Source organism: Lottia gigantea (genome assembly GCF_000327385.1).
Source record: "Lottia gigantea unplaced genomic scaffold LOTGIsca_155, whole genome shotgun sequence".
Classification (NCBI taxonomy): Eukaryota; Metazoa; Mollusca; class Gastropoda; family Lottiidae; genus Lottia; species Lottia gigantea.
The window spans coordinates 89,172-103,937 of NW_008707882.1; the positions used below are offsets into that span (position 1 = coordinate 89,172).

At 34.3% G+C, this 14,766-nt stretch overlaps 2 protein-coding genes across 2 annotated transcripts; one reads left to right on the forward strand and one right to left on the reverse strand.

Annotated features, from left to right (window-relative positions):
- Window positions 1–6,028: 6,028 nt before the first annotated feature.
- Window positions 6,029–6,757, forward strand: LOTGIDRAFT_97168 (hypothetical protein; the record flags this gene model as incomplete). The annotated part of the gene is made up of 1 exon (XM_009050772.1): window positions 6,029–6,757. A coding segment is annotated over one exon (729 nt), but the record flags the coding sequence as incomplete, so codon positions are not given.
- Window positions 6,758–10,783: 4,026 nt separating this feature from the next.
- LOTGIDRAFT_238614 (hypothetical protein) lies at window positions 10,784–13,499 on the reverse strand (the record flags this gene model as incomplete). Its single annotated transcript, XM_009050773.1, has 2 exons — window positions 10,784–11,796; window positions 12,854–13,499. The coding sequence occupies 2 exons, from the start codon at window positions 13,497–13,499 to the stop codon at window positions 11,315–11,317; spliced, it is 1,128 nt and encodes a 375-aa protein (XP_009049021.1). The 3' UTR covers window positions 10,784–11,314.
- Window positions 13,500–14,766: the final 1,267 nt, after the last annotated feature.

Here is a 14,766-nt window from a genome sequence, read left to right on the forward strand (position 1 = left end):
CCCATTTTAAAAGACCTATTTCGTACAAATTGCGAAATGTTTACAAAGATGAACCATTATTGCTGGGTATTCTACATTTAGAGCAGGTCTCAAAAAAATCTCGGTTATAAAAATTCTTTTAAGCTTAACAAAGATTTTCAATGCGTGTAATTTTCTTGTTTCATTTCTTTTCTCTTGGCAGGACTACATAACATAGACTCTATACAAGTGTATCCAATTTCTAAATGAAACTTTTATAGTAAATAGAAGTTTCGTCTAGTTTTTTTTTTACCTTCTCTAGAGTTTTTCATGTACAAAAATTCCCCCTGGAGACATTAAAGATTCATAGGATTATATAGATTTTTTAACTGGACTGTAAAAGCTCAGTATTCGAAGACATTATTTCACTCTTTAGATTAGTTGAGACGTATAGACGAGTTAACATGTTAACACCTAGCTGAGTTTAGTTGTGATGTGAGCGAGTTGACATACTGACACGTAGACGGGTTGATATGCTGACACCTCGCCGAGTTGAGGTGTAGACGAGTTGACATGCTGGCACGTAGACGAGTTGAGATGTAGACACGATTAGACAAATAGACATGTCGATACGTAGACGAGTTGAGATGAAGACACGATTAGACATATAGACATGTCGATACGTAGACGAGTTGAGATGTAGACACAATTAGACAAAGAGACATGTCGATATGTAGACGGGTTGAGATGTAGACACGATTAGACAAATAGACATGTTGATACGTAGACGAGTTGAGATGTAGACACGATTAGACAAATAGACATGTCGATACGTAGACGAGTTGAGATGTAGACACGATTAGACATATAGACATGTCGATGCGTAGACGAGTTGAGATGTAGACACGATTAGACAAAGAGATATGTCGATACTTAGACGGGTTGAGATGTAGACACGATTAGACAAATAGACATGTTGATACGTAGACGAGATGAGATGTAGACACGATTAGACAAATAGACATGTCGATACGTAGACGAGTTGAGATGTAGACACGATTAGACAAATAGACATGTCGATACGTAGACGAGTTGAGATGTAGACACGATAAGACAAATATACATGTCGATATGTAGACATGTTAAGACAAATGGACATGTCGATACGTAGACGAGTTGAGATGTAGACACGATTAGACAAATAGACATGTCGATATGTAGACGAGTTGATATGTAGACACGATTAGACAAATATAAATGTCGATACGTAGACATGTTGAGACAAATAGACATGTCGATATGTAGACGAGTTGATATGTAGACACGATTAGACAAATAGACATGTCGATACGTAGACGAGTTGAGATGTTGACACGATTAGACAAATAGACATGTCGATACGTAGACGAGTTGAGATGTAGACACGATTAAACAAATAGACATGTCGATACGTAGACAAGTTGACTAAACACCTTTAGAGGTAACCTAAGATCAGCCATCCTCAGAATCACCAAGCAATAGAATTTCAAAGACTTATAATAAAATTATAAGCAACTAATGGTATCTGGGAGAAACCTGATAATTTGCTGGATTCTGTCTATCTAAACTTTCCGACGACTGAAAACTGTAAAATCGTCATTACAATCATTTGCTCATATGCAATCTATCTACCATCTTCACCATGTCAAGCCATTACGAACTTCGTTTTATACCTTGAATACAATAGCCACGTTTCATTTATCACGAACGTTTGTAAATGCAGCGATTCGGCTGAACGAATATAGCCAATCAGAGTCCCCAACATTATGCCATAAAATTTACTGTATGTTTGTAGATGGCTGTGATTGGCTGTATTAGCTTGAAATCAAATCGCCGCATTCCGTTATGCAAGAAATGTAGTTATTGCAAGGTGAGCCTATAAATATGACGAAGTTCGTAATAGCTTGACATTGTGAAGATAGTATTCTACTTTCTATAAAAAAAATTAGAAGTTCTGATCTAAGTTCATAAAAGCTTCGAGTTTGTACAAGATTATGTTGAGAACATAATAACAGTCTTGATGAAACTTCTCGATTCAAATTATTTTATCTATTCGACTGAAAGGAATAGGATCCAGCAATATGTCCTGCAGGCTTATTCCGATTTGGTCGTATAGTGAGTGCTTAGTGCAACAAGGTAATGCTTTCATGATGTTGCAATTTTGGTTCATTTCCATCAGCACATCTAATTGGTTGGTGTTTGGTGTACGAAATGATTAACGAAATTCCTTCCTTGTATGAAGTCACCGTCCTTATTCCTTATATTTATCAGTTTACTGCAGGCTTAGAGGATAATACTCTCCGAACGTCACCAGTCTTTCTAATGACATTTCATGACGGATATTGTCGGTTTTAATGAACCGCAAAATGTCCACTTGAGGCTCTTGTGTGCATTTGTAAGTTTTTATTCCCCCAAGATGGCCGCTGGCTGTGTACAACATTTGATCCGGTATTAATCAAGAAACGAAAGTTTATATTTAGTGGAGCTTGATTATAGATAAATAGTAATTTGTGATGTGGAATTACGTATTTTACATGAATAAGTTGTAAAAATTTATCATACTTGAAGTATGATTAACTAATTTGAGGAGTAGAAAGACAATTTCACTTTTTCGAGAAAGGATAAACCAAAAATCTTGGATTCTTAGTCTTCTGGACACTGTAGGTAACTGTATGATATTTTGTCAGGGCGGAGGTTGAGAAAGGTGATAGTGATCACCAGTCTGGTTGCGAATAAGAACAGCGGTCATATATTTATTTCGGACTCAACTCGTATGCAACTGTGAGTTGTGAGTTGCTTTCAGTAGGCCAAGTCGTGACCTCTTTCATTATTCGAAGCCATATGAAAAGGTAATCGCTGTTGTATGAGGGCACGTTTAAAGTGATAATACGTCTTAGAATTAACATAAAATTGAAGAATTTTAAACTTGGCGAATAAGAGCCAGAAGATATACCTGGTGTCATAAATAACATAACATGATCCTTATATAATCCGATAAATCCAAAAAACTTAGTAATTATCCACAAATATGCAATTAACTATTGAAAAACGCTTAATATCATGATTAAGCGTTATTCAATAATTACTTAGTTTTATGAATTTTGCAGCTTTCCAGATTTTCCATGAATTCTGTTCTAACTTCTGACACCAGGTAAGGTCACTGATGAATATATACTCATATTGACCATTCTTGAGAATTAAATTTTATGTTCATTCTAAGAGCTCTAAGAGTGTAGAGTTTTTCCAGAATTTGAATTCTCTGCTAGTTGCTGTTGATGGTCAATTGTATGTCTCACAATAAGCATGTCTAATCATTGGTCTTATTCAATGATGAATGTAAATGTCACTTGAGATTATAAAACTCTCAAATATTGTGAGATAAACCGTTTACACAGATTATATGGATATCTTCTTAATTATTCTAATAGCATACATATACATGCTATCCCAGTGGAAACGATTTCAGGATTGATATTTAAAATTCAAACAATTTGTTACGCCAGTATTTCAAGAAGTTTATCACGGGAAAAAATGTTGACTCACATACGACATAATATATTCCTTGGTTTGAATTAAAAACTTCATTTTGACTATATAAAACCGAAGTGACTTTTAATGATGAAATATAATCTCTACAAAAACTGTTTAAGTATAGATTTGCGGTTGCAAATAGAAAAACTAAGCAAAACGAAACCCGAAATCCGTAACAAATTATTGACGAAATATTGGTAGCAGTTAATGAACTTATCAATCATAAGTGAGAAAGTATTTCATTCTGAAATGTGGAAATAGAGTCTTTTAAAGGTAAATTTCTAGAAGGCTATCTAGAAACTTGTAATCATATCTTGTCGTTTTATAACTATTTAATCTTAGTTAACTATATGAAATAACTTTTTCTTCCCTTCAAAGGTTAAAAGTTAATAAAATCCAATACGTTAGTTTCTGGATTGGTCTTTAAATTCAATAAATAACATAATAAGGAAATATCGCGTGGAATTGAAGGAAATTAGGTCTTGGTCTAGAACACCACATGCCAGTAAATTATTTTCCATTGTGGAAACGTTATTACATTTTGATTATTTAATAATATTAAGAAATACATGGACAAAGAAAATCTGAGACTTGTTTACATAATTATATTGACTTATGATATTTTCTTAACTACAATCTTTTTTTACCTTTTACCTCACAAATAAGGATGCTTCTTTACTGCCAAAATGTTTGCTCTGCATCTGTATTAAAACCTTTGACCCTAGTTTATCAAAATAGTTTTACCTTTTTCTGTGTCATATCCTACAAGTAGGAAAAATTGTTATAATTATGTTTTTGTATTCTAGACTTATAAGGACGTGGACTGTTATCGAACGTTCCAGTATTCCAGACGTATAAGTACCTGAACAGTTATTGAGCGTGTTGGTATTCTAGACTTATAAGGACCTGGACTGTTATCGAACGTTCCAGTATACTAGACGTGTAACAACCTGAACAGTTATTGAGCGTGTTGGTATTCTAGACGTATAAGGACCTGAACAGTTATTAAGCGTTTTGATTCTAGACGTATAAGGAGCTGAACAGTTATTGAACGTGTTGGTATTCTAAACGTATAAGTACCTGAACAGTTATTAAGCGTTTTGGTATTCTAGACTTATACGTACCTAGACTGTTATCGAACGTTTTGATTCTAGACGTGTAAGTACTTGATCAGTTATTGAACGTTCCAGCATTCTAGACGTGTAAGTACCAGTTATCGAACGTTTTGATACTCTAGACGTATAAGGCGTCGAACAGTTATTGAACGTTGTGACATTCTAGATATGTAACAGTTATCGAACGTCATGGTATTCAAGACGTATAAAAGCTTTAAATTATTTAGAGTTTATCTGTAATTTGTGAAACTTGAGGTTAATTCTGTATCCGACTTTAAGAACATACTGGACAGTATTAAGTGTTAATAGTACCAATCAAGACAGAGGTTGTCAAACATCAAACACATCAGGCCTGATTGGTTTTGACATTTTCACGTAATCCTGGGGATTTATCTGATCAAAACTGACTTAAACTAGTAGGTCTCCACTAATATAAATTCATATATTTAAGTCCAAATGATTTCCCTTTGATGAACGTCACCAATGTACTGAAAGATTATTAATATCTATTTATAAAATTATTTCAGGTTGTTCCGGACGTTGTACTATGATGATTGGTGATTGAAATCGATTGATACATGGTTACTTCAGCAACAATTCACTTCTCCGGGCACTAGGAAAAAGGAAAAACTTTATAACAGTGAAACATCACATCAAATGTTTTCAGATTGTGAAAACGATGGAATTAGTCCTATGAAAAAGATTGAAGTATAAAACGATATGTAATAACCTATATGTGTGAATTTCTAAAAAGCCAAAAATAAATTGAAGAAGGCACCTGGAAAAGGGGAGAAACTTGAATTCTTGATAACGGTGAAACATCAAACTTCAAGTGGTGTAACCAATCGACAAACGATATGTAAAAAAAAAATCGTATGTGAACAACACACATAAAAACTACAACAAATCACCTCTCCGTGCACATATAAAAGAAACAGTCTTTATAACAGTAAAACATCAAAGAACTTCAAATGGTGTAAACGATCGACTATGGAATAATTCAAATGGAATGAGATTGAATATCACAATTAACTAGCTACATGTAAAAAACTATGTGTGTGGACTTCTAGAAAGAAGAAATTGCAAATGGTTTTCAGAAGAAAAGATAGGGAATAAATGAGTAAGATCTCTTTTTGAAATGAGTTGAAGTGTTTATTTGATTTAAATGCTCTTTATCATTCAAAACAAACATCAGTTTTGATTACCGGATATGTGACATAGTGTGAATTTTCTCAATACACGCTGTTTATTACAATGATTCTATAGAATAGGATGAACTGACAATTTAAACCATCACAATGAATATCAGCAGTAATTTCAGTCTGATTTTGGATATACCAGGTAGTAACAAATTGGTGTACAGTATCGCCAACGTTCTTAATACGTATATTCTTCCAGTTATAATTCTTACAGGAATTCTTGGGAATATTGTGTCTTGTCGTGTTTTCAGAGGAAAGGAACTGAAACGATTGTCATCTAGTATCTATGTAATAGCTGTTCTAGTGTCCGATTCTGGAATTTTAATCAGCCTATTGTTTGTATGGCTGGAAGTTCTAGGCTATGATTACAACCATCATCAAGGCATGTGCCAAGTTTTGGTGTTTCTGACTTACGTGTGCAGCTTCTTGTCCGTGTGGTACATAGTTTGTATAACTGTTGAGAATTTTATTACAATATGTTACCCTACCAAAGTGACGGAAATGTGTACCAAAAAACGAGCGAAAGTTGTGGTGATTTCTTTATTCGTCGGAGCTATGTGTCTTTACAGTTTATCTCTTAGAAGTACGGAAGTGAGGACCGATAAGAACACAAACAAGGCTGAATGTGTTCGAAATCCTGAGTACCACGTCATGTTTTCTGTGCTCACGTATGCAGATTCTGTTATAACGTTAGTGATACCCTTGACTGCTATTGCGTTAATGCTTGCAACAATGGCCGTAGCTATTGCTAAAACATTCCGTTGGAAGAAATTGAGTCCAACTCGTGAAACATCTAGAAAGGATTTTGTATTTAATAGTCCTCAAGTTCGTGTGGCGAAGATGCTATTCGCATTATCTGTTTCCTTTTTAATCATGAATGCTCCAATACACATTATTAGGTTACATTATCTGCTGCGATCAATTGCATTAGGCGAATCTCCGGCCGTATCGTATAATGAAGGTTTAATCCAGCTTATATTACTGTTTATATCTTACGCTAATTGTTCAATCAAATTCTTCCTTTTCTTAAGTTTTAGTAAGAACTTTCGGAAGTCAATAAGACAGTCATACCATGGTAAATTACCAGGTTGTTATAGAACACCGGAACAGACATTTGTTTAAAAGACACCAATTTATAAACTTTTAGATATTTGAGAATAGCTTCCAAGAACTTTTAGAGGGTATCATATTTTCGTTACACTACTAATTTCTTTTAATTTTTTAACGACATCGAACTCAAAACGGAACGAATGTTTAGAGAATCTTCGATCTTTTTAATACTACTTTTTATACATCTGAGGTATGTTCAAACGAGCAGCTAACGAAGCATCAACACGTCGTGGATCAAGGGTCAGATATTGTGGAGACAAATCATTTAATCATAATCTTTACTAGTCTTACTATGTAAATCGAATGCCCAGTTCGTCCATCATGTGATAATTAAACAGTCATGAAAGACCGACGCAACCGACGAAACAAGCCAGCATATATGACAGTGAGCACCTATTGATCTCGAGTGTAGGAGTATAAATATGAATTTTTTAAATACCTTAAATATGTGCTAATTACTTGTTGTAGCTCTGTTGTTGTCATTATGACTGATACAAGTTCACTGACTTGTAATTAAAAAGATTGTTCAAATAACAAAATAGTCCATTAACTTTTCCCTTGCCTTCCTAAATTGATTTTGATAAGATTACAGCTGAGGGCATCACAAGATGTTTTTACTTTCACAGATATCGTATGACATCGAAATTGCTGCGGCAAGTATTGCTCGAATACTTTAACTGAAAATTCCATTTGCAGAAAAGTTGTTCGTTTGAGGTCTTGAACATGTCTGCAAACTTGAACATGGATTCTAAGGGCTACAGAGAATTGGGTTTTGCAGTCTTCTGTGGTTGGTTGGTCAGATTGAGCAAGCCAATGTGTGTATTACAACAATTCTCAGATTAATATTCTTGATGTTATGTCAGATGATAAAGCATCTTTTAACAGCACTCCTTTTTTCGAAAATGAACATTTTGATGTACATGCATCAGTTTTATCTCAAATTTGAAATGTAAAGTATCATGGACAAACTATCTCTTTAAATTTCCACCTTTTCACTGACAGAGCTGACATAAGATAAACGATTTAAACGACATTTAGAAGCGAAGAGCACAGCAAACAACTGGCATCAATTATTTATATAGTGCTAATTATCTCTTTTACCAATATCTTTATATTCTACATTTACTCTAATATTTAATATTCTGTTTGACAATATACTGAAATGATATAATTCACTATGATAGTCCATTAACAGTATACAGCATCGTCATAATATCAAGGTATTATACACCTCTAATACTTTCCTTTGATTGTCTGTATTTAAATTACAACTTTTAATGATACAAGTCTGTGAAATTTATCGCTCCACAAAGGTCATAGTTAAGCCGCGAAAAGACGAGTAACGGGTGCGAACACGATGCAGACACGATTCGCTTCTATTTTCTATGATCCCGCACCTTACACTGCTCTCGATAACGTGCCTAGTCTCGAGCCTTTAATTGCGACGATAAGAAGACAGGACATAAACCAGAGGAATAGGCAGAGGCAAAGCTCTTCAAGTTCGCACACGCAAAACTGTTCATCTCGCGGTACCCATTCGCAACAGGAGCAAAATGAAGTATTTCCCCAGTATTCGCTACCTTTCTCTCAATAATCCTTTGTTTTGACTTCTTTTGGGTTGAATGGTTCTTTGAACTGAACCCGAATATTCCCATTGAGCTATCGTTGGTTAAAATCTCATTTTCCAATCGAATATTAGTATTTATCAACTGAGTTCAAATTCAACCCGAAAGAGGATCATTGTGCTACTTGATCTAATCTTGCGGCATAATCTGAACCTTTAAGTTTCGTTATAGTCTAAACTACTTGAATCTTACATCGTTTTTGGATTTAATGGAGGTTATCTGGTTTTTTAAATCGAAAGGTCAGAGGCCTTTCATTTTCAGTTTATAGTAATCATTTATAAAATGTCATAATTGCCTCATTCAACAAGGTACAGTTTGAGTTATAATTCGTTGTAATCCCAACTATCCTGACTAATCTAAATGAGTTTCGTTTAAGTTGGTTTGTTATTTGCGGAAGACACCACGCCGACTAGTATGTGATATCAGCATCTGCTGCAAACGGACATTAAACTTCCGGAATCTTAATGTTTTCTTCAGACTACCTCACAAAATTTTACGATATTTCCATCGACCTATATATTGCACTACATCTTCAAAATGTCAAGCTATTACGAACCTTGACAGCAATAGCTACCTTTCCTTCCGGAATGCAGCGATTTAATTGGATTGTACGCTAGCTAACACAGCAAATCAGATCCGTCGACATAAAGACTGTAAACAGTATGGCTTAAGGTTTACAGATTTTCTATCGAGGGCTGTCTTTGCGCATCATCCAATTAAATCGCTCCATGATATCGGATTGGTGACTATTGCAGTCAGGGAATACGACGAAGTTCGTAATAGCTTGACATTGTGAAGATAATCTGCACTGATACGTATATAACTTATAATGTCACCAATTACGAAAACAATTTCCAGCAGACGATATAAAATTGTAAATACATTCAGCCTACTCTCAAATTATTAAGCACAATAAAACAATCAACAACTGTAGCCTGGAGGGGTGCAATTACCATTTAGGTTGGAATAGGTCTGGAATTCATCAAGGTCTGGTCAATTAATGTCTACTTTTCTGAGTATCTGATTCACATTCTTATGCTAATTGAAATATCAAATTATCACCAATTACAAATTCAAATTGATACAAATTCAACGACACAAAGTTACAGAACACAAATTGTTCCTCCAAATATGGGTCATTTTCGACATCACAGAAAAATGTGGCTATATCAGGTACAGTTTTTTGGAGCTTTGTGTAACTAATATGACTGTTTATTATTTAATATTTTTAAAAATATTATTTGGCTACATTGGAAGCATATTAAAGGGCTTGTAAAGAAGCTAAATATGTTATGTGTATCAGGGACACTGATAGCATCAATTTTCACAATTTCAATTTTCAATCAGACTGTGGTTATTGCAATTCCACTAAAACTAAGGGTTTGATGGCATCACTAATAGCAAATTTTTTTACTGATAACATCATTTGCACCATTCCAAGTTTTTGTCAAGCGTAAATTATGTGTCTCTGTGTATAAGATAGCATTTAAAGACATACCACAAAGGCCCAGAGATATTATCAGCAGCTTTTGCAATAGAGGCCACATAAAACGCTTAATTTCATGGATTTGTCTAATAAGGTGTTCTACTCGTTTGATAAAACTCATATACGTACATAAACAACAACTACTAGACTTAAATCGGTATAGAAGTATGAAAATATAGCGGTAATTGGTTCTTTGAAAATATAATGATGCGCTTCTATTGTCGTTTCAACAAGAGTTACCTTGGAGTAAAGAATATAACAAGATGTTTGGGGCTATATTAATATGTCTGTATAGTTTATAATAGAGTATCAAATTACCCTCGGGGATTGTGACATAGATAGAATTTAACCATTACCATAATGTACCTACAGGCAAGGGTATTCATGTGTCATCCGCACATTTCTAGCGAGAATAGAAACTTTCTGAAAGTTTGAACACGATTAGTTAATTAAGTTATTAACCTTCATATTATTCATCTATTCAATAAGAAATCGGTCAATAAAACGCAGGAACATAAGGACCGCGTTCAATTTACTACAGATTTGTCTTTACCACAGAACTATTTGATATACTAAATGGCATTTTATGTTGTAGTAAACATTCATCTTATTCCACTCAAACACTTCATAACAATGTTTCTTTGATTATAAAATATGAAAGGTTACAATAAACCATGTACTAACAATCCAACCCGCAAAACGAAACAACAACATATTGGATAGTCGCAGAAAATGAACTTCTGATTATATCAATTAAAAGCAAGTATAAGTAAGTAACAATTCTACAGAGGTTAAAAGTTTCACGTTGCAACAACTCTACTGAGGTTAAAGGTTTCAAGCAGGAACAACTATACCTAGGTTAATGGTTTCAAGTAGGAACAACTATACCTAGGTTAAAGGTTACAAGAAGGAACGCATGGAAATAACACGCACGAACGTAGTTCACCACCGTTTTAATAGGTCGAATTGTTAGAAAAGGCTATAATATTATTTCAAGCCTTCATCTCACATTAAAGGTTTAGAAATGGCTGTAAATGTTAGACGAAGGCTTTGTTGAAATATTATAACCTTTTAAAAAATTCCACTTAAGTCGAGGAAGAGATCCAAAATGCTTGTGAACTATTCGTGTGTTTTATAACAATACGTAGGTTCATGTGTATACAGGTCGTGATATACTGTTACATGGGTAAGATACTTTTCAAGATTGTGCAGTTTCATACCAATTTCTTTGAATATTTTGTGATCATTATATCAAACTCGATTCTTTCTCAATCTTGATACACCGTAATAAATGTAACGAAATATTTCACCCAGCGTAGTATTCCAATTATCAATAACATCAAGAGTTTTAGGCATTCTGTGTTGATCTCTTTTACTCCAGACATGCACAGCATACTTAGTTCTCCACTTAAATCCCGTTTTCACAAATAACAGATCATCTTGCCACCAACCAGGACGGTAGAAGTTCTCCGATTCTAGATGAAGGGAGGATGTATCATTTTTCCATAGATAATACGCTGTTTTTAACGAATTGGCATAATAGTTTGAATTATTAAAGTGTTTGTAATTGTCGTACATCTTCTGTAAGAATGGTGATCGTCTTTCAGCCACAATAACAGCATTGCCCATACCAGTATTAACATCTACTAATCCCATTGTTATATTGTAATTTCGTAGAGGATTAAACGACTGAATGAAGATCTCATCTGTATCCATATAAATACCCCCATTGGCTGAAACATAAGATAGGAATTACCAGAATGAATTATGTAGATGATCAAGTTCAGTTGGGGGCCAGGGACTTATGGAACTTTTCATTAATCTTATCAATCAAACGTCCCAATCGTCTGAAACATTAGACGTGGCATGCCTGAAGAATGAACACAAGTATTTATTTGCTAATATAAAGTGTGTATTACTATACTATAGCCTTTCAACTGTTAATAAGATGGTAATCTCTAGTATTTAAGGGGCGTTATGTTTATTTCGTAGGTCAAAAACATTTTTGCTCAAATATTCGAAAACCATGCACCGAAATCGGAAGAAATGTGTCCAATTTACTTATCTGAAAGTTTTAATTATACCAACCCTGCCTATAAATTTGAACGTCAAAACTATTTAAAAGTTTTAACTTTCTATGTTCGTTATGATTTTTGTTAGGTGTTAAAAAAACTACTATACAGAGTTAAACAAAACACACGCGCCTTATTGTAGAGAAATAGGATGGATTCTAAAGGTTTCAAATAAAAATATCAAAAACACCAAAACTAGTTTTTGATTAACCCTTTTATAACAAATTCAGTTTGATCAAGTAGGTACATAGATGAAATTAGCATATTTAAGAAGGAATGATTTACGATATTTTGTATACTGTCCCTTTAAATTATATATTGTATCTAAAGTTACAAATAATTGATTGAGTATATAGAGATAACATGCTCTGCATGTGTGACCATTCGGTATTTCAAACAAACGTTATCTCTTACTCGATAAATTTGTACATTTACCTAACACAGCTGACACAGTCAAAACCAATGGTTTTGTTCCATTTTGTGAACCAAAAATCATAATTTATGTATGTTAGAAATGAAGTGGGGGATTGTGGGTATGGGAGGGGGGGGGGGGGCAGATCAGATTTGTTTAGTACAAAGTGTTGATAGGTAGACGACCCCCAGACTTATTTTGCATCATGGATGACTTACTTTCACATACCTACGTGTCAATTTCGAGTTTCCGCTTCTAATTTCATTTTGTTTTTAAGAGCTTCTAGACGCTAAACATACTACTTACCCAATAATATTTGCACCCGTACAATATCAGACAAATGTGCTGGCCATCTTGCAAATTGTCTTGAAATATACTCGGGCTTTTGTCGATATATAATTCTTAATTCTGGTACGTCTTTCAACAGTTTCTCCCAATACAGACCAGTTGGCATCACATCACCTACTATATAGATAAACTGTGGTTTCTGGATCTTTTTGGCACTGAGTATACAGAGGTAATGTTCTACAAGAAACTTATATTCTGTAAACGTCACATAAAACACAATATTTGGCACTTTGTACCCATCTTTCGGGAGACGACAAGGAGAGTGGTCTGTGATATTATTTTGAGTAAGGAACCAACGACATAAAATATCTGACGATTTTGAAAGTTCATCACAAAATATATGACGTGGTAAAGTTGCTACTGACGGATCAAATCGCATCCAGTCATCTATAATACAACTTTTCTTTCCATCATCTCGCTGTCTGGAAATTGGTTTTGTTGGTGCGATTAAACTAAAATTTGAAGATATTTCATGCAGAAACGTTAGCCCGTCTTTAACCTGTTTGTTTGATTTTTCCAAAAAAGACAAAGTCTGTAAAAACACTACTACCACGATAAATAGCACAATACTGAAAACAGTGGCGTAACGATTGTACGTCTTCATTTTCCGATTACGTTATTACTGTATCAATGCTGTGTGGCATAGAGTTAATTTCATATACTAAACCGTTAATTTTGCCTAGGCATCAATAAAATCCATGCGGTATGCAATATTTTCTTTACATGCGATTTATCACAATACAATTTCCTTAAGTGTTTGTCACTTATGAATATGTCTTAGTAACAACAATGGTGTTTGGCAACACATGTTGTCTTGCAATAAATTCAAAATAAAACCAAATCGTTACTGGTCACAGATGGACGCTACAGATCTAGAAATGTAATAAGTAGGTCAAGGTAGGATTTAAATCCCCGACTCGCCGAATTTCTGGGTTTACCCACCTCAAGTCCAGCAGTTACTCAGAATGATACAAACCAATCACGTATTTTTGGATATCCTGGTTTCAGCTCGGGACACAGGATTTCTAAAAAATAAAGTTTGCGTCTCCAGTGTGAAATCTTTTTTTTTTAACATTTGCTCTCCTGCATTCTGTGTTGCACTCCCCGTAATGCTTTTATCAACGATAAAAAGAACATCGCCCAGCCTTGAGAGATTGCAAAATAATAACAAGGAAGTATTGTGATTAAACTATATATTAACAAAAACATTGAATATAATAACACATTGCACTGCCTCCCAATAAATAATAAGTTACTTATATAAACTATTATAGCCTAATAACCAGTCTTCCATCCATTCATAACATATACAATTTACACATATCGTAATATACAGGGCTTTGTTGGTGGAAAATTTGTTAAACGTTAATCAGAGGCCAGTTGTTAATAAATGTGTGTAGAAAGAGATAATTCATGGATTAAACAGGCCCTGCAACGCGCTAAAAAACGGTTGTCTCAATTGACCCACAATGACTACGGCAACAATTGATCCTATGGGCCATATGCAGGGCTCGTACTTTACCTAAACTTTGACTAAAGTTAGACTAGTAGTCGAACTGAAGGTATGCATCGGTCGACCTTTACGAAAGTCGTCATTAAATTTGACTATCAAATGTAGAAAATGAAAGCCTTAATCTTAACTTTGTAAAGTTCGACTTTAGCCAAAATTCAACTTTAGTCAAGGTAAGAGCGCTGCATACGGCCCTAAGAATTTTTGAAGAACGGGAGCTAAGATGTTTTAGCACGCCATGAGATAATTCAGAACCTCTTTTCATCAATAAATTTTCTAATAAAACATTAAGTATTTCATTATATTACACCAATCTTAAAAGCACATCTTTACAATTAGTTCATCCAGAAATATTTAATGG